Source organism: Eretmochelys imbricata, chromosome 7, assembly GCF_965152235.1.
Source record: "Eretmochelys imbricata isolate rEreImb1 chromosome 7, rEreImb1.hap1, whole genome shotgun sequence".
Lineage (NCBI taxonomy): Eukaryota > Metazoa > Chordata > Testudines > Cheloniidae > Eretmochelys > Eretmochelys imbricata.
This window is the reverse complement of record NC_135578.1, coordinates 18,190,250-18,207,184: the sequence shown is the minus strand read 5'-3', so window position 1 is coordinate 18,207,184 and position 16,935 is coordinate 18,190,250. Positions and strand designations below refer to the sequence as shown.

Below are 16,935 nucleotides of genomic sequence, written 5' to 3'. Positions count from 1 at the left end.
TGACAGTACATTGGTTTATTGTTTGGAATATGGCAGTTCAGTATGATAGGGTTTTTTACGCTTAATTTGTGGTTCTTCAACAGAGGTGATACGTTTTATAAAGAAATTGACATTTTGGTATTCTGCTATCAAAAGTTTGACAGAAAAATTGACAGGAAAATATTTATCTTTGAAAACAAACTAGACACAATCTCTTTATATTAAAATCTGCCTGGTCAAACTGTTCATGCATGATGGTCACTGTAAACAGACAAGGATTACTATGCTCATCTTCAGAGACTCGTTAATCTTGTGGCTGTCATGTTTAACCGCCTCCATGGTAGTGCTCACAGAATACATGTGAGTCTTTATTTCATTGATGCTAACCTAAATGACAACTAAAGGGCCAGTTTCTTTATTCTAATATGTGCCCCTCCCCATTGTACTATGTGATTGGTGCAAAGAAGAGGGAAAGCAGTTGGATCTGGCCAGCTGAGAATTCCACGAATGTGGCTGATTCTTCGTCCCTGCTTGCACACTGATCTCTGGTTCAGGAAGTGGGAAGGGGAAGTGGCCAGAACATACTGCATTCTGGCTATGCTCAGCTGGTGTGTGGTCCTTTAACTTCACTAACCTATGCTGGAGCCTCAGTCAGCTAAGAATCACCCTGAGAATTGGGGATCTGTAATAAGTTCCATGAGAATGAATTTATTATTGAAAGTGGAGTGCTGGATAATAGTCAAGGATTGCTTATATAGTCTAAAAGGTTTTTTTATATTATCCTTTCAGCTCCAGTTCGGATATTTTGAGAGATCTGCAAGAAGTTGAGATGGTTTCAGAGTCATCAGATAAGTGAGTACAGTACACGGATGAATGACATAATTGGTTGAGACTATTTTAGGCCATTTGATGGTTTCCTCTACATAAATAAAAAGGCTTGGTTTAAATAAACAAGTAACAGAAAACTTTGTAGTTAGGGCTGACACGATGGAGTTAGAAATGTTGGAAGATCTTGCATCACAGATTTTACAAATCAAGCACACTTTATTCCAGGCATTCATTTTGGATTCCTTTTGTGTGGAGGGAGAAGTCCACTCCTCTGCATTTAAAAGCTCACCATTTTTTAGAACAGAAAATAATGTTTTAATTATTATTTGTGTTATGGTAGTGTCTTGTGGTCCCAACTGAGATCAAGCTTAATTGTACTAGGCATTGTATAAACACATAGTGAGAAATGGACCATGCCCAGAAGCTTACAGTGTAAATTGATCAGGACACACAAAGGGTGGGAGGGGAAATAGAGGCACAGAATGATAGATGGTTTTGCCCAAGATCACACAACACTGGCAGAGCTAGAACTAGAATCAAGGTGTTCAGAGTCCCAGTCAGGTGCCTTATCCCCAGTAAATTTCTAAAATCCTCGGAAGAGCAAATAGAAATCAAGATCTGGAAGGATTCTGCAACAATACTGCAGTTTGTCATATGAGACTGTGACCTTTTTTTAAGTCATATGATTGGACTAGTTCGTATTTCTGAAAAGTCCAGTATGCCCAGAGGACTGAACTAATTTTGCATGTAAAGTCCCTCCGCTGGTGCTGGAATCCCTGCTTGAATATCATGCCAGCTGCAGTAGTTGGGCATAAGAGGGTGATATTAGAGGAATCGTATCCGCCTTAATTGTGAATTACATTTTTTAAGGAAGTCCTTAGAATACTTAATTGGGGAATTATCCCAAGAACATGTGTGTTCAGTAGATTGGTGCAGCTCTTCATAAACCCCATAGTCCATAACTGAAATGAAATTTGGAACTCTTAAAAGTGTGTATATTATTTACTCAATAAAGTATGGTGCTGTACTGGATAATAACAAATTATAATGGAAACACTGACTTGATTATAATGGTGCCAGAAATCAGTGGGAATGTTAATTAGTAGGAAAGCATCAAATAAGTAATCATTAGAAGTTTAGTGTAAAAACAGCCCTTGGTTAGGAGAGAAATGGGTGATGTTTAGAAGAAGAACGTTCATAAGCACAATTTCTGACAGCACAATTTCTGACAGCACCTAAAAGTGATTTACTAAGACCAGCATAAAATATTCAGTTGTACCTATTTTCCAGTGCTGTAGTCTGCATTGTAACATTTTCCTCATGATTTCCTTCTGCTGCTGTTTCCATTGTCTAGAACAGCGTTTATCAAACTGGAGTCCACAGAGGGTACTCCAGGGAATCCGCAGGCCCTGCTGATCAACTCCTCCCATTTCCTCCCAGCACATCCTGCATGCCAGGGAACAGCTGTTCAACAGTGTGCAGGAGGCTCTGGAAGGGAGGGGGAGGGGATGGAATCATGCCCAGGGCCACTGACCACCCTGCTGATTAACCCCTCGCCATCCCTTCCAGTGCCTCCTGCATGCTGGGGAACAGCTGTTCGGCAGCATGCAGGAGGCACGGGGAGGGAGGAGGAGCGCGGATGGGGTGTGCTCGGGGAGGGGGTAGAAAGAGGTAGGGCAGGGGTGGGGCCTTGGGGGAAGGGGTGGAGTAGGGGCAGGGCCTGGGGCTGACAGGTGGGCTTAGGGGTCCATGAACATTTTAAAATCAAAATGGTGGTCCTCGGGTTGCTAAAGTTTGAGAACTGTTGGTCTAGAAAATTAACCCAGAAGGCAAGCAGCTGTAGCTCTCTTTGCAGCAGGCAGGAGTTAGAACTCCTAATAGTTAGGGTATACTCATGCATGAACCACTTGACTCCTTCCTCAAACACCCGCTTTCTGAAAAGACACATGCGAGTATCATTGTATGATTGGTATGCAGATGTTGGCAACCTAGTAAGAGATGCAAACTCCTTCAAATGAGTTATTACATTTGGACCATAACATATTATCGAGCGTGAAATGATACAGAGTTGGTTACAGCTCCCCTTCGCTTATCTAAAATAATTTTGAATGTGATTTGAACATAAATTTAAGAAAAGGAGTACTTGTGGCACCTTAGAGACTAACAAATTTATTTGAGCATAAGCTTTCGTGAGCTACAGCTCACTTCATCGGATGCATTCAGTGGAAAATACAGTGGGGAGATTTATATACACAGACAACATGAAACAATGGGTGTTACCATACACACTGTAAGGAGAGTGATCACTTAAGATGAGCTAATACCAGCAGGCGAGCGGGGGGGGAGAAAACCCTTTGTAGTAATAACCAAGGTGGGCCATTCTGCACCCTCTCCCCTCCCCCCGCTGGTAATAGCTCACCTTACCTGATCACTTTCCTTACAGTGTGTCTGGTAACACCCATTGTTTCATGTTCTCTATATATATAAATCTCCCCACTGTATTTTCCACTGAATGCATCCGATGAAGTGAGCCGTAGCTCACGAAAGCTTATGCTCAAATAAATTTATTAGTCTCTAAGGTGTCACTAGCACTCCTTTTCTTTTTGCGAATACAGACTAACACGGCTGCTACTCGGAAATAAATCTAAGAGATCCTGTTTTTGAAGTTTATTGGGGCAGCAATTTATTTTAGGATTGGGCTTGAAGGTGGTAGGATAGATTTCACCTTTTTATTCTGTCAAGTGCAGTTGAAAATGGGATGAAAATAACTCAAGGCTAAAATATGAAGTATTTTACGTGTTGTTTTCCTCAAACCCCAGCAGAAATGTGATTTGCGATGATTTTTTATACCTTCTGTTGGCAAAATATGTATATATATGTATATATCTTGCACCTGTTCTTTAGACAATTGGAATGTCCATAAAGACTTATCTGGGACATTCTGTCATTTCCCTAAAAATGTCACTTTCTTGGTTGAATTCAGGTAACATTGCTGCAAGGTACTGAAGAAGTGTTGCTGGGTTTGTTTCCTGCCAGATACTAATAGCTGGTTTCAAAGGCAACTATTAGGCTGGAAAAGTAACAAATAGAAGTGGCTATGGAACAGATTTATACTGCTAAGAAGCTACAAAAATGAGAATATTTATTTGTTTGCAGTTCTTGTGGTTAAGGAGGGAAGAGAGGTATATAAAATATTCCATCTTGATGGGTTGTTAGGAAGCTACCTATGTCTCTTTTTAGTCTCCCATTTTTGATCAGCATATAAATCAGGGTACATGTTTACATATTTGCCTTTTTTTGAAGAGAAAGGGCAAATGTGGCAAGAACTCCTCCCCCTCCCCCGCATCACAATAACACACCTTTGCAGAACAGATCCATACTCTTGTAAATGTTTCTACAAAATGATACGTCCAGATCAACAAATTGCATTTTGATGCACCATATAAAAGGGATTGCTTATTTACTGAAACTTACTTTGTCAAAAAATGACAGCTCATGGTTTCAGATATGAATCAGCTGAGAGGTTATTGCAGATGACAAACATAATAATCATCTGACCATATCTGATGAAAGAAGGAAATTGAAAAGGTCTTTAGATTTGTCCTAAATAGTTATGTTGAAGGATGACATTTGACCTCCATTGCTCGGAATGTTTCCTATTGGGTTACAATTTCTTAAAATATATCTTTGATAATTTCTCTTATGTCCACTGAAAGCATAATACAAATTAGATTAAATTTATAAAAGCAAACCAAAAAAGCATATATATTTGCAGGGCGTATATTTGCATTTCTTATGCTGCAGACTTCACACATTTATCCATAATGAACTGGGAGCTTGTTATAAGCTAAATGTATTCAGTTCAAATGTAGTTTCCATATTTTAGAAAATGCATCTCTATCAACTTGCTTGATCCATAATATCCAAGAAACAAAGTCAACTAACAGTTTCTGACACAATGGAACTGGATGTTGCTATTGTTGAAATGAGTGGCAAAATTTCCATTGGCTTGAAATGGGAGCAGGATCAAACAAAAGGGGGGAGCTAGAGGGCTCTGCTGCATCAGCAACTGCAGACTGGTCACTCTGCTTAGACAAGGAGAAGGAATCCTTCTCCCTTAGATGCCCAGAATCTGCCCAGAGCACAGCTCACTTGCTGAGGGCTGCAAGATGCAGACAGGATTTGGTCCTGTACTGTAGAGAGGTCTCATTATACGCTCCCAAGAAAGATAGACTGGTTTCTTGATTCTCAGACCACAGCTGGAGTCTTTCACAGTGACCATGTGAAGTAATGTGGCCATATGCATGAATAAAGCAAACTGCAGTAATGCATATATCTTTCATTCCTTTATACAATATTTTTATCTCTTCTCATCAGCTAGATGGATATCTTCCTTTTTTCCATTTTTTAGCTCACGACCTAATAGAAGCACCTTATATCATACGATACAGCATATTTATTTTCAATATTTTACTATAAGACTTAATATCATCCCCGTTTTATGTTGAGTAAACTACTAGTATTTGATATATGCTTTCCATGTGAGGATATTTCAGTGTACATTCTGGGGATTTTTTTATTTGTCCATAACTTTCCAAAGTTGCAGCTTATTTATGGATCCTATTGTAACTTTTTCCCATCTGGTGCCACATTTAGAACCCATTGTTTAAATATTTTGGCAGTTGGAAATAATTATTTCTTAGTGAATTATTTTTCTTTCTTACTCCATTCTTGATTATTTAGTATTATCCAGTCTGTCATTGCCATGTATTTTGAGAACGTCATGCCAAGGTTAATGGGGCAGCTAAAATGTCTCTCCCTAGTTGGGAAAATAAGAGTCCCTCCACATCATCATTATCCTCTGGGTCATAGATGGAAGGCCACCATTTTTAAACTACCAGGGAGTGACATGCAGCTAGTTTTCCCAGTGACTACAGAATAAAAATCCTGTGCTCCCTTTTGTGCCACTGAAACTGTGATCCAGAGAATGCCAATGATTGATTTGGTATGAGCAGAAATCCACAGGCTAAGGGGGGAGTGGAACCATTAGCTTCTTTGTGGGTTTGCAGACCATGTTCTATAGTGGAAGAGAGAGTTGAAACTTGCAGAGTTTCTATTCTCCTATGCAAAATATTTCTGCACAGCAGTGTGGGAAATTAATATTAGCAAGATGACTTGTTCATAGAAAAATCATTCCTTGCCCTTGGTAATTTTCTAAACCAGAGAATCTAGTCATTTGATGGGTTTGTTTAAGACAAGTTGTAATAAGATGTGGACAGATTGATTTGTGCTCAAGAATCTAGAGCAGAAGGTAAACTACAACTTTGATTATGCTTCATGTTCTTCAGGTTAATTATAGAACATTATTTATACTTCAGCAAGTGGACACTGAGCTGTACAATAGGTAACTGTATCAAACAAGTGCCTTACCCTGAAGAGTTTATTATATAAAATTACAAGCAGGTTGTAACGATGCTGGTTCTGGCAGGATCCAACTGGGAGTGCTAATTCAGGACAAATTGCTTAAAGCAGGGCAGTTACAGCCCAAGGGTGGGGTTTTTCCACCTCTAAGGCAAACCAAACCAGCCAGACAGAGAAGACTTTGGTTTTCTCCACTGGCTAACCACAAGTCACACAAGCAATTCCCTTAGACACTCCAGTTTCCCAGTATCACCACCAGTGCCACTCATTATGGGGACAGATGGTTATGAAAACCAATACCCCAGTAAAAGAAAAAAGGTTCTCTCGATCCCAAAGGACCAAGCCCCAGACCCAGGTCAATATACAAATCGGACCTTACGCACAAATCACGCTGTTGCCAATCCTTTAGAATCTAAAATCTAGATTTATTCATAAAAGGAAAAAGATATAGATGAGAGCTAGAATTGGTTAAATGGAATCAGTTACATACAGTGTAATGGCAAAGTTCTTGGTTCAGGCTTGATTTCCTTCTGCAGTGATAGAATAAACTGCAGGTTCAAATCAAGTCTCTGGAGTACATCCACAGCTGGGATGGGTCTTTCAGTCCTTGGTTCAAAGCTTCAGTGTAACAAAGTTCCTCCAGAGTTATGTAGCAGGTTTGAAGACAAGATGGAGGAGCTGCAGCAGCTTTTTATATTCTTTTGCCATGTGGTCTGTCTTTCTTTGTTCCAAAGACAAGCATTCCATCACATGGCATGGAAAAACCTCAGAGTTCTGTCCATACGCATGTCCCTGCATACCTTGCTGAGTCACAAGGTGTATCTGCCTTCTCTCAGTGGGTCAGTTGTATAGCTGATGGTCCTTAATGGGCCATCAAGCAGGCTAGGCAGAACTGACACAAACTTGTCTGGGGTGTCATCCAGAAGCATAGCATAAGTTTGAAATACAGACAGTATAGAGCCAATACTTATATCTTTAAATACAAAAATGATACATGCAAACAGATAGCATAATCATAACCACCAAACCGTAATCTTGTCTTAGACACCTTATTTGACCCCCTTTATACAAGATTTGATGCCACTACAGGACCTTGGTTGCAACGATGTTCTGTACAGTCCCAGTTCAAGTCAATAACGTCACACAGGTAAATTGTGGAACAGTCAGAATGACGTGTGGAACTGAGTTCATTTAAAATTAGTCAAGCCAGATACAGACCATTGTTATCACATACTTTTCTATAAATATTTGCAAGAGGGGGATACTAAGTCAAATGGTAGATGGATAGGCCACAGATTTTGGCTGTATGTTTTATAACTTCACTTAAAATATATGAGTGAAGAAGACATTAGTAACATTCCCCAGGTTAGTCTGGATTGCTGAACTCAATTCTCCATTCTGGGATGTCTATTACACTGCTTCGCTATGGGAGCAACCACTGGCCTTGCTCACACACTTCCTCTAGCGTGTAAATTACTCCCAGCTGAGTTATGTGAGTACTTCCAGCCAACCACTCCTGAATTGTTCTGGGGTGACACCAGCAAATACCCAGTCCCAGACTTGTCCCCAGAAATATACATCTTGTACTTCCCAGCTCTTTCCTTTTGTGCAGTACAAGCTCATAGAAAGTCTGTCATTTCATTAAAAGAAAATATGTTATCTCAAACCCTGTTATCTCAAATGGGTGGTTTCCAACCTCTTCAATCCAAACACACACTGGTTTAGATAAAATAAAACAAGTTTATTAAGTACAGAAAGATATTTTAACTGATTACAAGTAATGAGGCATAAGTCAGAATTGGTTACAAAGAAATAAAAGGTAAAATGCCAACTAGCACCTAACTTAACAAGCTAAGTGAATTTAAAGCAAAAGATTTCTCTCCCCATATGTTCACAGCAGTCTGGCTGGATTCCTTCAGCCAGGACCACTTCCCTAGTTAAATGATACTTCCTTTGTCTTTCAGACATTCTTGATGCTGTGAGTAGTGATAAGGGGAGAGAGGTGGTTTGTCTTCTCTTCCTCATTTTTGTATCTTTTTCTTCTCTTTGAGAATCATCTCCAGCTGGGGTTCAGGCAAGTGCCAGTCTGTTTACATGAGAACCTCCAACTGTTACTGTCAAAATGTACATTTCTCTCTCACCATCCTTTTTCTTGCCAAAAAATGGCTACTTATCTAGGTGATCAGCAAACTGAGTTTTCAGATGATACCTCACAAAGCATATTTTGTACAAAATTTGTCAGTCCTGTAAAAGTTTGTGAATATAGGGGTGTGACACTGCACCCCATAGTCTTCACAGTGATATTATTCTGACATAATTATAATGTATTTTATGCAAGATAAGTCATGTGAGGTGTCATTGGAAAAGTTATGATTAGCTGAATATGATTATTCTATTTGTATGCATATATCATTTTTGTATCTGAAGTTATTAATATTGACTGTGTATATGTTTTTTCAAATGTAGTTACGTCTGTGTAATGCCCACTAGACAAGATGCTTTCAGTCTAGATGGTGGTTGGGGAAGGGCCTATCCAGGGCAATGGGCCAGTAGGAAAAAACAATAGGCCTTAGGAGAAGCTTATCTCCCTCCTGGGAAGCCTTCCTGTGAACACTCCAAATAGCTTGTGAGTGATGGCTGCTACAAGGACATGTGATGAGACCACATGTCTCCAGACTCCGTCTTGGGATATCAGTATTTTTCCACAGACTGGTCTGGGAACCAAGTTTTGAAACAAAGGGTTTCCGCCATATGCAAAAGCTATATAAGGGAAGGAGTGACATCATCTGGGGTTCTTTGCTCCTCACACAAAAGGACTCCTGGAAACACCTGAGGACCAAAGACTGAACTGGGGAAAGTGCTGGACGCAGGCTAAAGGGATTTTTAGCCTGCGAGTGAAACACCTGTGGATTCCAAACTGTAAAGCAAGTGCAGTTTGCCCCTTAAGAATCTGCAGCCTGCTTGTATAATCTCTTAAGAGGAGAATCTGCTATTCATAGCCAATCTGTTTAGTTTAGTTTGCAGTTTTTGTTTATTTGCTAGGTAATGTGCTTTGATCTGTTTGCTATCACTTTATCTTTTGTAGTTAATAAACTTGTTTTTGCTTTATCTAAACCAGTGAATTGGACTGAGGTATGTGGGAATCATAACTCAGGGGCAGAAGTCTGTTGCTTATTCCTCTACACATTGAGGGAGGGGGAAAATATTATGAGCTTATGCTGCACAGTTCTCTGTGCAGTGCAAGACCGTATAATTTTGGGTTTATACTCCAGAGTGGGGACGTACCTGAGGAGCTGGGAGTAGCTTTCCGTGCAGGGGCTGGTCAGAGACCCTGCTTGTAACTGCAGCTGAGTGTGTCCCTACCTGTACGCATGTTGCTGAAAGTGCAGGCTGGAGGGCTTTGTAGCTTGTCACAGCAGTACAGTGTGAGAGGGAGCACCGCCTGGTAGGTTAAGGGGCTCATTGGTACCCCAGTTCCAGGTGGCACCCTGGGGGGAACCCGTCACAAGGGGTACAGTCTGTCATAGTGGTGAATAGTCTCCTACTTTGGAAGAAGTCAAGCAGTAAAGCTAGAATAGTAAAATGTAGTATAATATCTGCATAGAATGAGATTTCAACTTTATTCTGTGACTTGAGTAATCGGTTCTTGCAAGGATAGTCATATGCTGCTAAGACAAAAATAGATGCAACTGGCAGCTGCACTTTGTAATGCGATACAACGGACACAGCAGATAGTTTTGATCCGTGTTTCTTAGCCATATACTGTACGATAGCTTAGCCTCACTGTAAAACAAATGCCAACATTTGTGAAATATATTGTCATCTTATATCTAGAGTTTACACAACAGAAAAATCTAATAAGTATAGGAAGAAGGCTTTTCAACATATGGTACAAAAATAAAAGTTAATACTGAACTTTTATATAAATTTTGCCTTTTTTTCCAAAGCAGCATAAGGCACTTAGATCAACTTTGAAAGGTAAAGAATGTTCAAAGTGATACCTTCAAGAAAGTGGAAGAGTATCTTTGTATATAGATGGGCTAACCTACTGAGGTGGGCTTTAAACTAGGTTTTATGGTAGGAGACAAAAGCTAACAGGCAAGTCCAAAACAGAGACACCTGGGTGAAAGGTTGGAATCTGGGCAGAAAACGGGCAGTCACAGCAGGGACAAAGGAAAGACTAGAAGGAATATAGAGGGGAAACCTAATGAACATCTTAGACGTTTGTTTACTAATGCAAGAAATATGGGGAATATACAACTAAAAATACTGGTGAATAATCACAATTATGACGACATTGGCATCACAGAAACTTGGTGGGATTGGAATATTTGTATAGATGTGTACAGCTTGTTCTGGAAGGACAGACAGGGAAAAAGGGAGGTGGTGGTGCCCTGTATATCAAAGATACATACACTTGCACTGAGGATAAGGTAGAAGTGGGAGGCAGACGTGTTGAAAGTCTCTGGGTAAAGGGGTAAAAAAACCCAGGGTGATGTCATGGTAAGTGTCTACCATAGACCACCTAATCAAAAAAAAGAGGTGGATGAGGCTTTTTTTAAACAACTGACAAAATCATCCAAAACACAGGACTTAGTTGAAATCCCCTATCACCACTACCCAGACATCTTTTGGGAAAATACAGCAGGGCAGTGATCATCTAATAAGCTTTTGAAATGAAGTTTTTGGAATGAAGATGGAGAAAGCAACTAGGGGAGAGGCGATTCTAGATTTGATTCTGACAAACTGGAGGAACTGGTTGAGTATTTGCAGGTGAAAGGCATCTTAGAAAATGATCATGAAATGATAGTTCATGATTCAAAGGAATGGTAAGAGGGAAAACACAGAATGAAGACAATGGACTTCAAGAACGCAAACTTTAGCAAACTCCTAGAATTGGTAGGTAAGATCCCATGGGAAGCAAGTCTGAAGGGGGAAAAAGGGTTCCGGAGAGTTTGTGTTTTTTCAAAGAAACTTTATTAAGGGCACAAGAGCAAACTATCCCAGTGCATAGGAAAGATAGGAAGTATGGTAAGAGACCACCCTGGCTTAACCAGGAGATCTTCAACAACCCAAAACTCTAAAAAGAGTCATTAAAAAAGTGCAAACTAAGTCAAATTATGGAGGATTAATATAAATAAAAACCCACAAGCATGTAGGGACAAAATTGAATGGCCAAGGCAAAAAATAAGATTCATCTAGCTAGGGACATAAAGTGTAACAAGAAAACATTTTACAAATCCAAATGAGAAGCCAGAGGAAGACCAAGGACAGGTAGGCCCATTACTCAGTGAAGGAAAGACAATCACAGAAAACACAGCATTGGCCAAAGTGTTAAATGCCTTTTTTGTTTCAATTTTCACGTATAAAGTTAGCAATGATTGGATGACTAACAGTGAACATCAGTGTAAATGGGGTAGGATCTGAGGCTAAAACAAGAAAAGAACAAGTTTAAGAATTACTTAGACAAGTTAGATGTCCTCAAGACTGTAGGGCCTGATGAAATGCATCCTAGAATACTTAAGGAGCTAGCTGAAGAGATCTCTGAGCTATTCATAATCATCTTTTAGAACTTGTAAAGGATGGGAGAGATCCAGAGTGTTGGAAAAGTGCAAATATAGTACCTGTCTACAGAAAGGGGAATGAAGACAACCCAAGGTATTATAGGCCAGTCATCTTATCTTTGGTACCTGGAAAGATACTGGACCAAATAACCAATCAATTTGTAAGTACCTAGAAGAAAATAAGGCGATAAGTAACAGTCAACATGGATTTGTCAAGAACAAATCATGTCAGACCAACCTAATATCCTTCTTTGACAGGGTAACAAGCCTTGTGGATAGGGGATAAGCAGTTGGTGTGATATATCTCAACTTTACTAGGGGCACGTCTTCACTGGGAACATTAAAGCACTGCCGCGGCAACGCTTTAACGTGGCTTGTGTAGTCGTGGCATAGCGCTGGAAGAGAGCCCTCCCAACGCTCTAAAAACCCACCTCCATGAGGGGCATAGCTGCCAGCACTGGGAGCACGGCTACTGGCGCTGGTGCACTGTCCACCCTGGCACCTATGAAGTTAGCAATGTAAAGTGCCAGTGTAGATAAGCCCTAAGGCTTTTGATACTGTCTCACAAGAGCAAACTAGATAAATGTAGCCTGGACAAGCTGACTGTGAGGTGGGTGCACAACTGGGAAAAGCTTACGTAGAGTAGTTTACAGGAGTGGTTCATAGTGAAGGTGGAAAGGCATATTGAGCAGGGATCTGTTCTGGATCCAGTTCTATTTAGTATCTTCATAGAAGATTTGGATAATGGCATAGAGAGGACACTCATAAAGATTGTGGATGATACCAAGCTAGGAGGGGTTGCAAACACTTTGGAAGGCAGAACTAGAACTGAAAATGATCAGAACAAACTGAAGAAATGGTCTGAAATAAGTTGGATGAAATTTAATAAATGCAAAGAACTATACTTAGGAAGAAATAAACAATTGCACAAATACAAAGTGGTAAATGACTACCTAAGTAGGAGTACTACAGGATTGGAGGTTATACTAGAACACAAACTAATGTAATACCATTGCAAAAAAAGTGAACATAATTTTGGGAGTCATTAGCAGGAGTGTTGTAAGCATGTCATGAGATGTAATTCTTCCACTCTGCTCATCACTGATAAGGCCTCAACTGGAGTATTTTGTCCAGTTCTGATCACCAGACCTTGGGAAGGATGTGGATAAATTGGAGAATGTCCAGAGAAGAGCAACAAAAATGATTAAAAGTCTAGAAAACGTTGACCTACAAGGAAAGACTGAAAAAACCTTTTGTTTAGTCTGGAGAAAAGAAGACGGGAGGGGTGGGCGGCACAGTAATGCACGTAAAAGGTTGTTATAAAGAGGAGGGTGATAAAATGTTTTCCTTAATCACTGAGGATAAGAAGTAATTGGTTTAAATTGCAGCAAGGGAGATATAGGTTGTTACACATTAGGAAAAAACTTCCTAACTGTAAGGGTAGTTAAGCAGTGGAACAAATTACCTAGGGAGGCTGTGGAATCTCCATCACTGGAGATTTTTGAGAACAGGTTAGACAAACACCCACCAGAGGTGGTCTAGATAATACTTAGTCCTGCCTCAGTGCAGGTGACCACACTGGATGACCTCTCAAGTTCCCTTCCAATCCTACATTTCTATGATCAAAATTCAGGTTTTATGATGGGAGGAAAGATTCTTAAATATGTATCCAAATAGCAATGTTTACCCACTTAGTATTTGCAAATCCAGCATTACAGTATTGTGCTAGAGCATGAGAACCTACAGAGTACAACTGATTAGGAACCTTATCTACCTTGCTTGTTGGTAACGTAGGTACAAGAAATATGTTTTTATCCAAAAAAACACAAAACTTTAACTTGAGAGTCCCCTTTTGAACACCACCTTTTAAAAATACTTATTACTCTAAAACCACATTTCCTTTCTGTGATGAAGAGGCTAGTAAATATTACTACCTAGGCAATTTTATGTTGTAAGGGACAGCTAACATTGTTCATTGTTATGGTCTTTAAAGCAGGACGATTTTTTTAACCTTAATAGGGAAATGATTATTCCTCAGCTAAATGACCATTCGTTCTGTCAAGTCTGATTCAGAACATTTAACACTCCTCTAACTTTTTACTTAATGTGTTTTTTATGTTTTCCACCCTAATGATTTTTATTCTATTGCGAATTAAGGTTTCCCTTGGGTCTGAATGGATTACAATGCAGACATGCTAAAACTTGTGTGGAGAATAGGTCAACTAGCTGCTCTGTGTTGAGTAGCAAAAGGATAGCTCAGTAATTTAATTTGCCTAGGGTGGTGGTGGTGCAGGGGAATGTATTTCTATGAATGGGAAATCAGCTTTGGATACTTCTCCACAGATCACTTTTTGCTACACACTCCTTTCAGTCTCCACTCAGAGTTGGAACAGTCAGCTAGGATCCTTTTGTTGAACTCCTGAAGCCAGATGACAGAGTGCTTTCAATGGGGAGTCCTTGACTTCGGCATGATATACCACAGCACAGTATGTCAGCCTTTAGGGTATGATGCCGATGCCTTGTAACTTTTCTTTTTCTTTTCAGGGTTAGTGGCTACAAGAGAATTTGAGGGTATCTGAGGGTAAAAGGTGGAGAGTGGCAGTGGCAGAAAAGCGTCTTTCTTTTGATCATTTGATGGCGACAGTTTGGTTTTTAGTGTTTGATAGTACACCTAGTATGAGGGTGACAGGTATGTTACAAATTTCAAAACAAATAGGGTCCTCTGAAAGAAAATCAGAAACCAGATAGCAATCTATACACTTCTGTTAACAGGTATCTAATCTGGTTATTCCTTGCCTGAGGCAGATCAAGAAAGAGCATAATTGAGACTGTAGTTTTTGGATTTTAATTGAATTCTAGACCTTTTATTTTCTAGTAGCTTAAAGTTGGTCTGATCTTACCAACTTCTCCAGTGCATTACCTTTGTTCAGACACAACAGTTTGAAAATGAAAGCTGTATTGACGGTTTTATTGATTGCAACAGGATGATGTTTTGTACATATTAATTTAAGCGGTAGAGCTAATAAAGGATAATTTAGTATTCATATGATGTAGTTAATAAATTGCCTACTCTCATAAAGCTTTTAATGAGCACCATAGAGATGTTACATTTAATCTTCTGGAATCCCCTTTTATTTGCACTAATCAGTCTACATTGACACACACCAGTTAAAAGTTAATATTGAAGCAGTAAATCCAAATATTATTTTTTATTTATTGCACTTAATAGTTATTAATGAAAAGTGTGGAAATGGGCAGCTTAGTAACATCTTACTCCTTTTTACTGGCCTTTTGGCCACTTTTTTTACCTAAATCTTGGGCTCATTCCTGAAATGTATTTAAGCACAATCTTTGCTTTCAGAAAGTTTCTTTTGTTTTTTATTGCTTCCCTCATCCTCTGGAGAAGTAACAAATCAAGCTGCTATCTTTTCAGATATGCTGAGGAGGCTTGCAAACAAAGTTAATTGGAATGTACATGCAGATCACCCAAATCTAATTAAATTGAGGTAACATAGCAGGTGCTCAGTACTGAACTCTGTAGATTCTACTGGAAATCTTCATGGTGATAACTTTATGATGGGTTCATCTATACACAAGATATAGGCTCAAGACATGAATCTGAATCCTTCCGATATCTTCAGACATCATTTAAGGCAGTGTTTCTCAAATGATGGGTCCTGGCAAGGTTCTAGATGGTTTGTCATGCCCATCACTGGGTCCTGGCATAGGCAAACATATGTGTCTCGTGGCCCAGTGTGGAGGGGCAGGTCTGTGGGGTTTGGGTGGATGTTAGAGAGCAAGCTCACCTAGCAGTGGTGGATCCTGTCCTGCCCAACGCCCCATTCAGTTTCACTAGAACTCTGAATGAAACCCGGATATGCTGTTGTAGTTTTTCCATTGCAATATTAATGAAGCTTCAGAAAAAATCTGTGTATACTTCTATTGTATCCTTTGAGGGGGGGAGCAGAGGTAAATTTTGTTATAAACATATTGCTGATATAGGAAATTCCTCCATCGCTTATTCTCCTTTTTAATTTTGAGAACAAAGTGAAATTTGGTGCTGGTGGAAGGTACCAGTCTGTTTGACCTCCCAGGAGGAGGTGGAGCCCCTGAATGGGATGTGAAGGGTACCAGGTGGACAGCCATGCAGTCTGAAAGTGTATCTTTATCCACAGAACTGGTATGCCGTGACCACTGGAAATGCAAACTACCCCAGACCTCACCTTCCACTGTGCTTCAGCACAGTGGGGCCACTTCTAAGGGTGACAGAGTAATTCAATTTGCATGCCCATTCAGTGCTTGTTTTCATTCAGCCAACTTGCATGGCAGTTGCAGTAGTTTTGGGATGATGGCACTGAAAACTGACATTAGAACACAACTTCATTTTGCACACTGTATACCATGTACATTTTGTACCAGGTATAATCAGATGCAACCTGGAATAGCTTCAGACAAATGAAAATCTCTACTTCCCAATACATAACCTATACAGTTCGCCAGGAAATGTTTTATTCTTAAAGGTGACTGTGGTAAGATGTTGATGTAATGTTTGGCTGTGTGCACGTGTTTCATCGGTGTGCTGCCCCAATCCTGCACAGACAGCTGGCCTGGCAAACCTTGAGCGAACCACCCAATGACCACAAGATCCTTTAAGGGATGAAGGCACCCAGCCAGCTTTATTGTTGACAAAGGACGGTACTAGTGTTTCGCAGACTCTACCAGACCACTAATATATGTATGCCCATAACAATGGACCATCTTAGTGAATGATGGGATTTTCTGTTCCTCCCTAGGCTAGACAAAGATGCTCCCTTTGAGATACATCTTTATATCCAGATATAAACAAGTTAGTAGTGCCCCTCTGGCATAGTTAGTTACTGCCCCCTGACATGGCTAGGTATCACCCATCACCTTGTACATCTTGGTTTGATTAAAACATCTCTATTACATACTGTCATCCTGACCTTATCTTTTAGGAGGGGTCAGTGTGTTCCCGTTCTCCTTGCGGAGTGCTTTGTACCATCCTTGATATTGGGCTGTGTTTTCACGAGTATTTTGTGACCAGCCCTTCTTTGGAGTGTGTGTTTCTGCATGGTCAGCCCTGCTCTTGCCAGGTTCTGTGAGCTTGTGATGTTTCCTCACA

At 40.0% G+C, this 16,935-nt stretch overlaps 1 protein-coding gene across 5 annotated transcripts in view; it reads left to right on the top strand.

The window, feature by feature from the left end:
* Nucleotides 1-16,935, top strand: part of RAD18 (RAD18 E3 ubiquitin protein ligase) — a 130,231-nt gene that overhangs the window by 91,753 nt on the left and 21,543 nt on the right. For all 5 annotated transcript variants that reach the window (XR_013346690.1, XM_077822455.1, XM_077822454.1 and 2 more), the window contains exon 12: nt 769-831. Coding sequence is in view for 4 of the 5 variants with exons in the window: in XM_077822455.1 (XP_077678581.1) it covers nt 769-831 (63 nt within the window). In the remaining variant the exon portion in view is untranslated. The remainder of the gene's footprint in view (nt 1-768; nt 832-16,935) is intronic.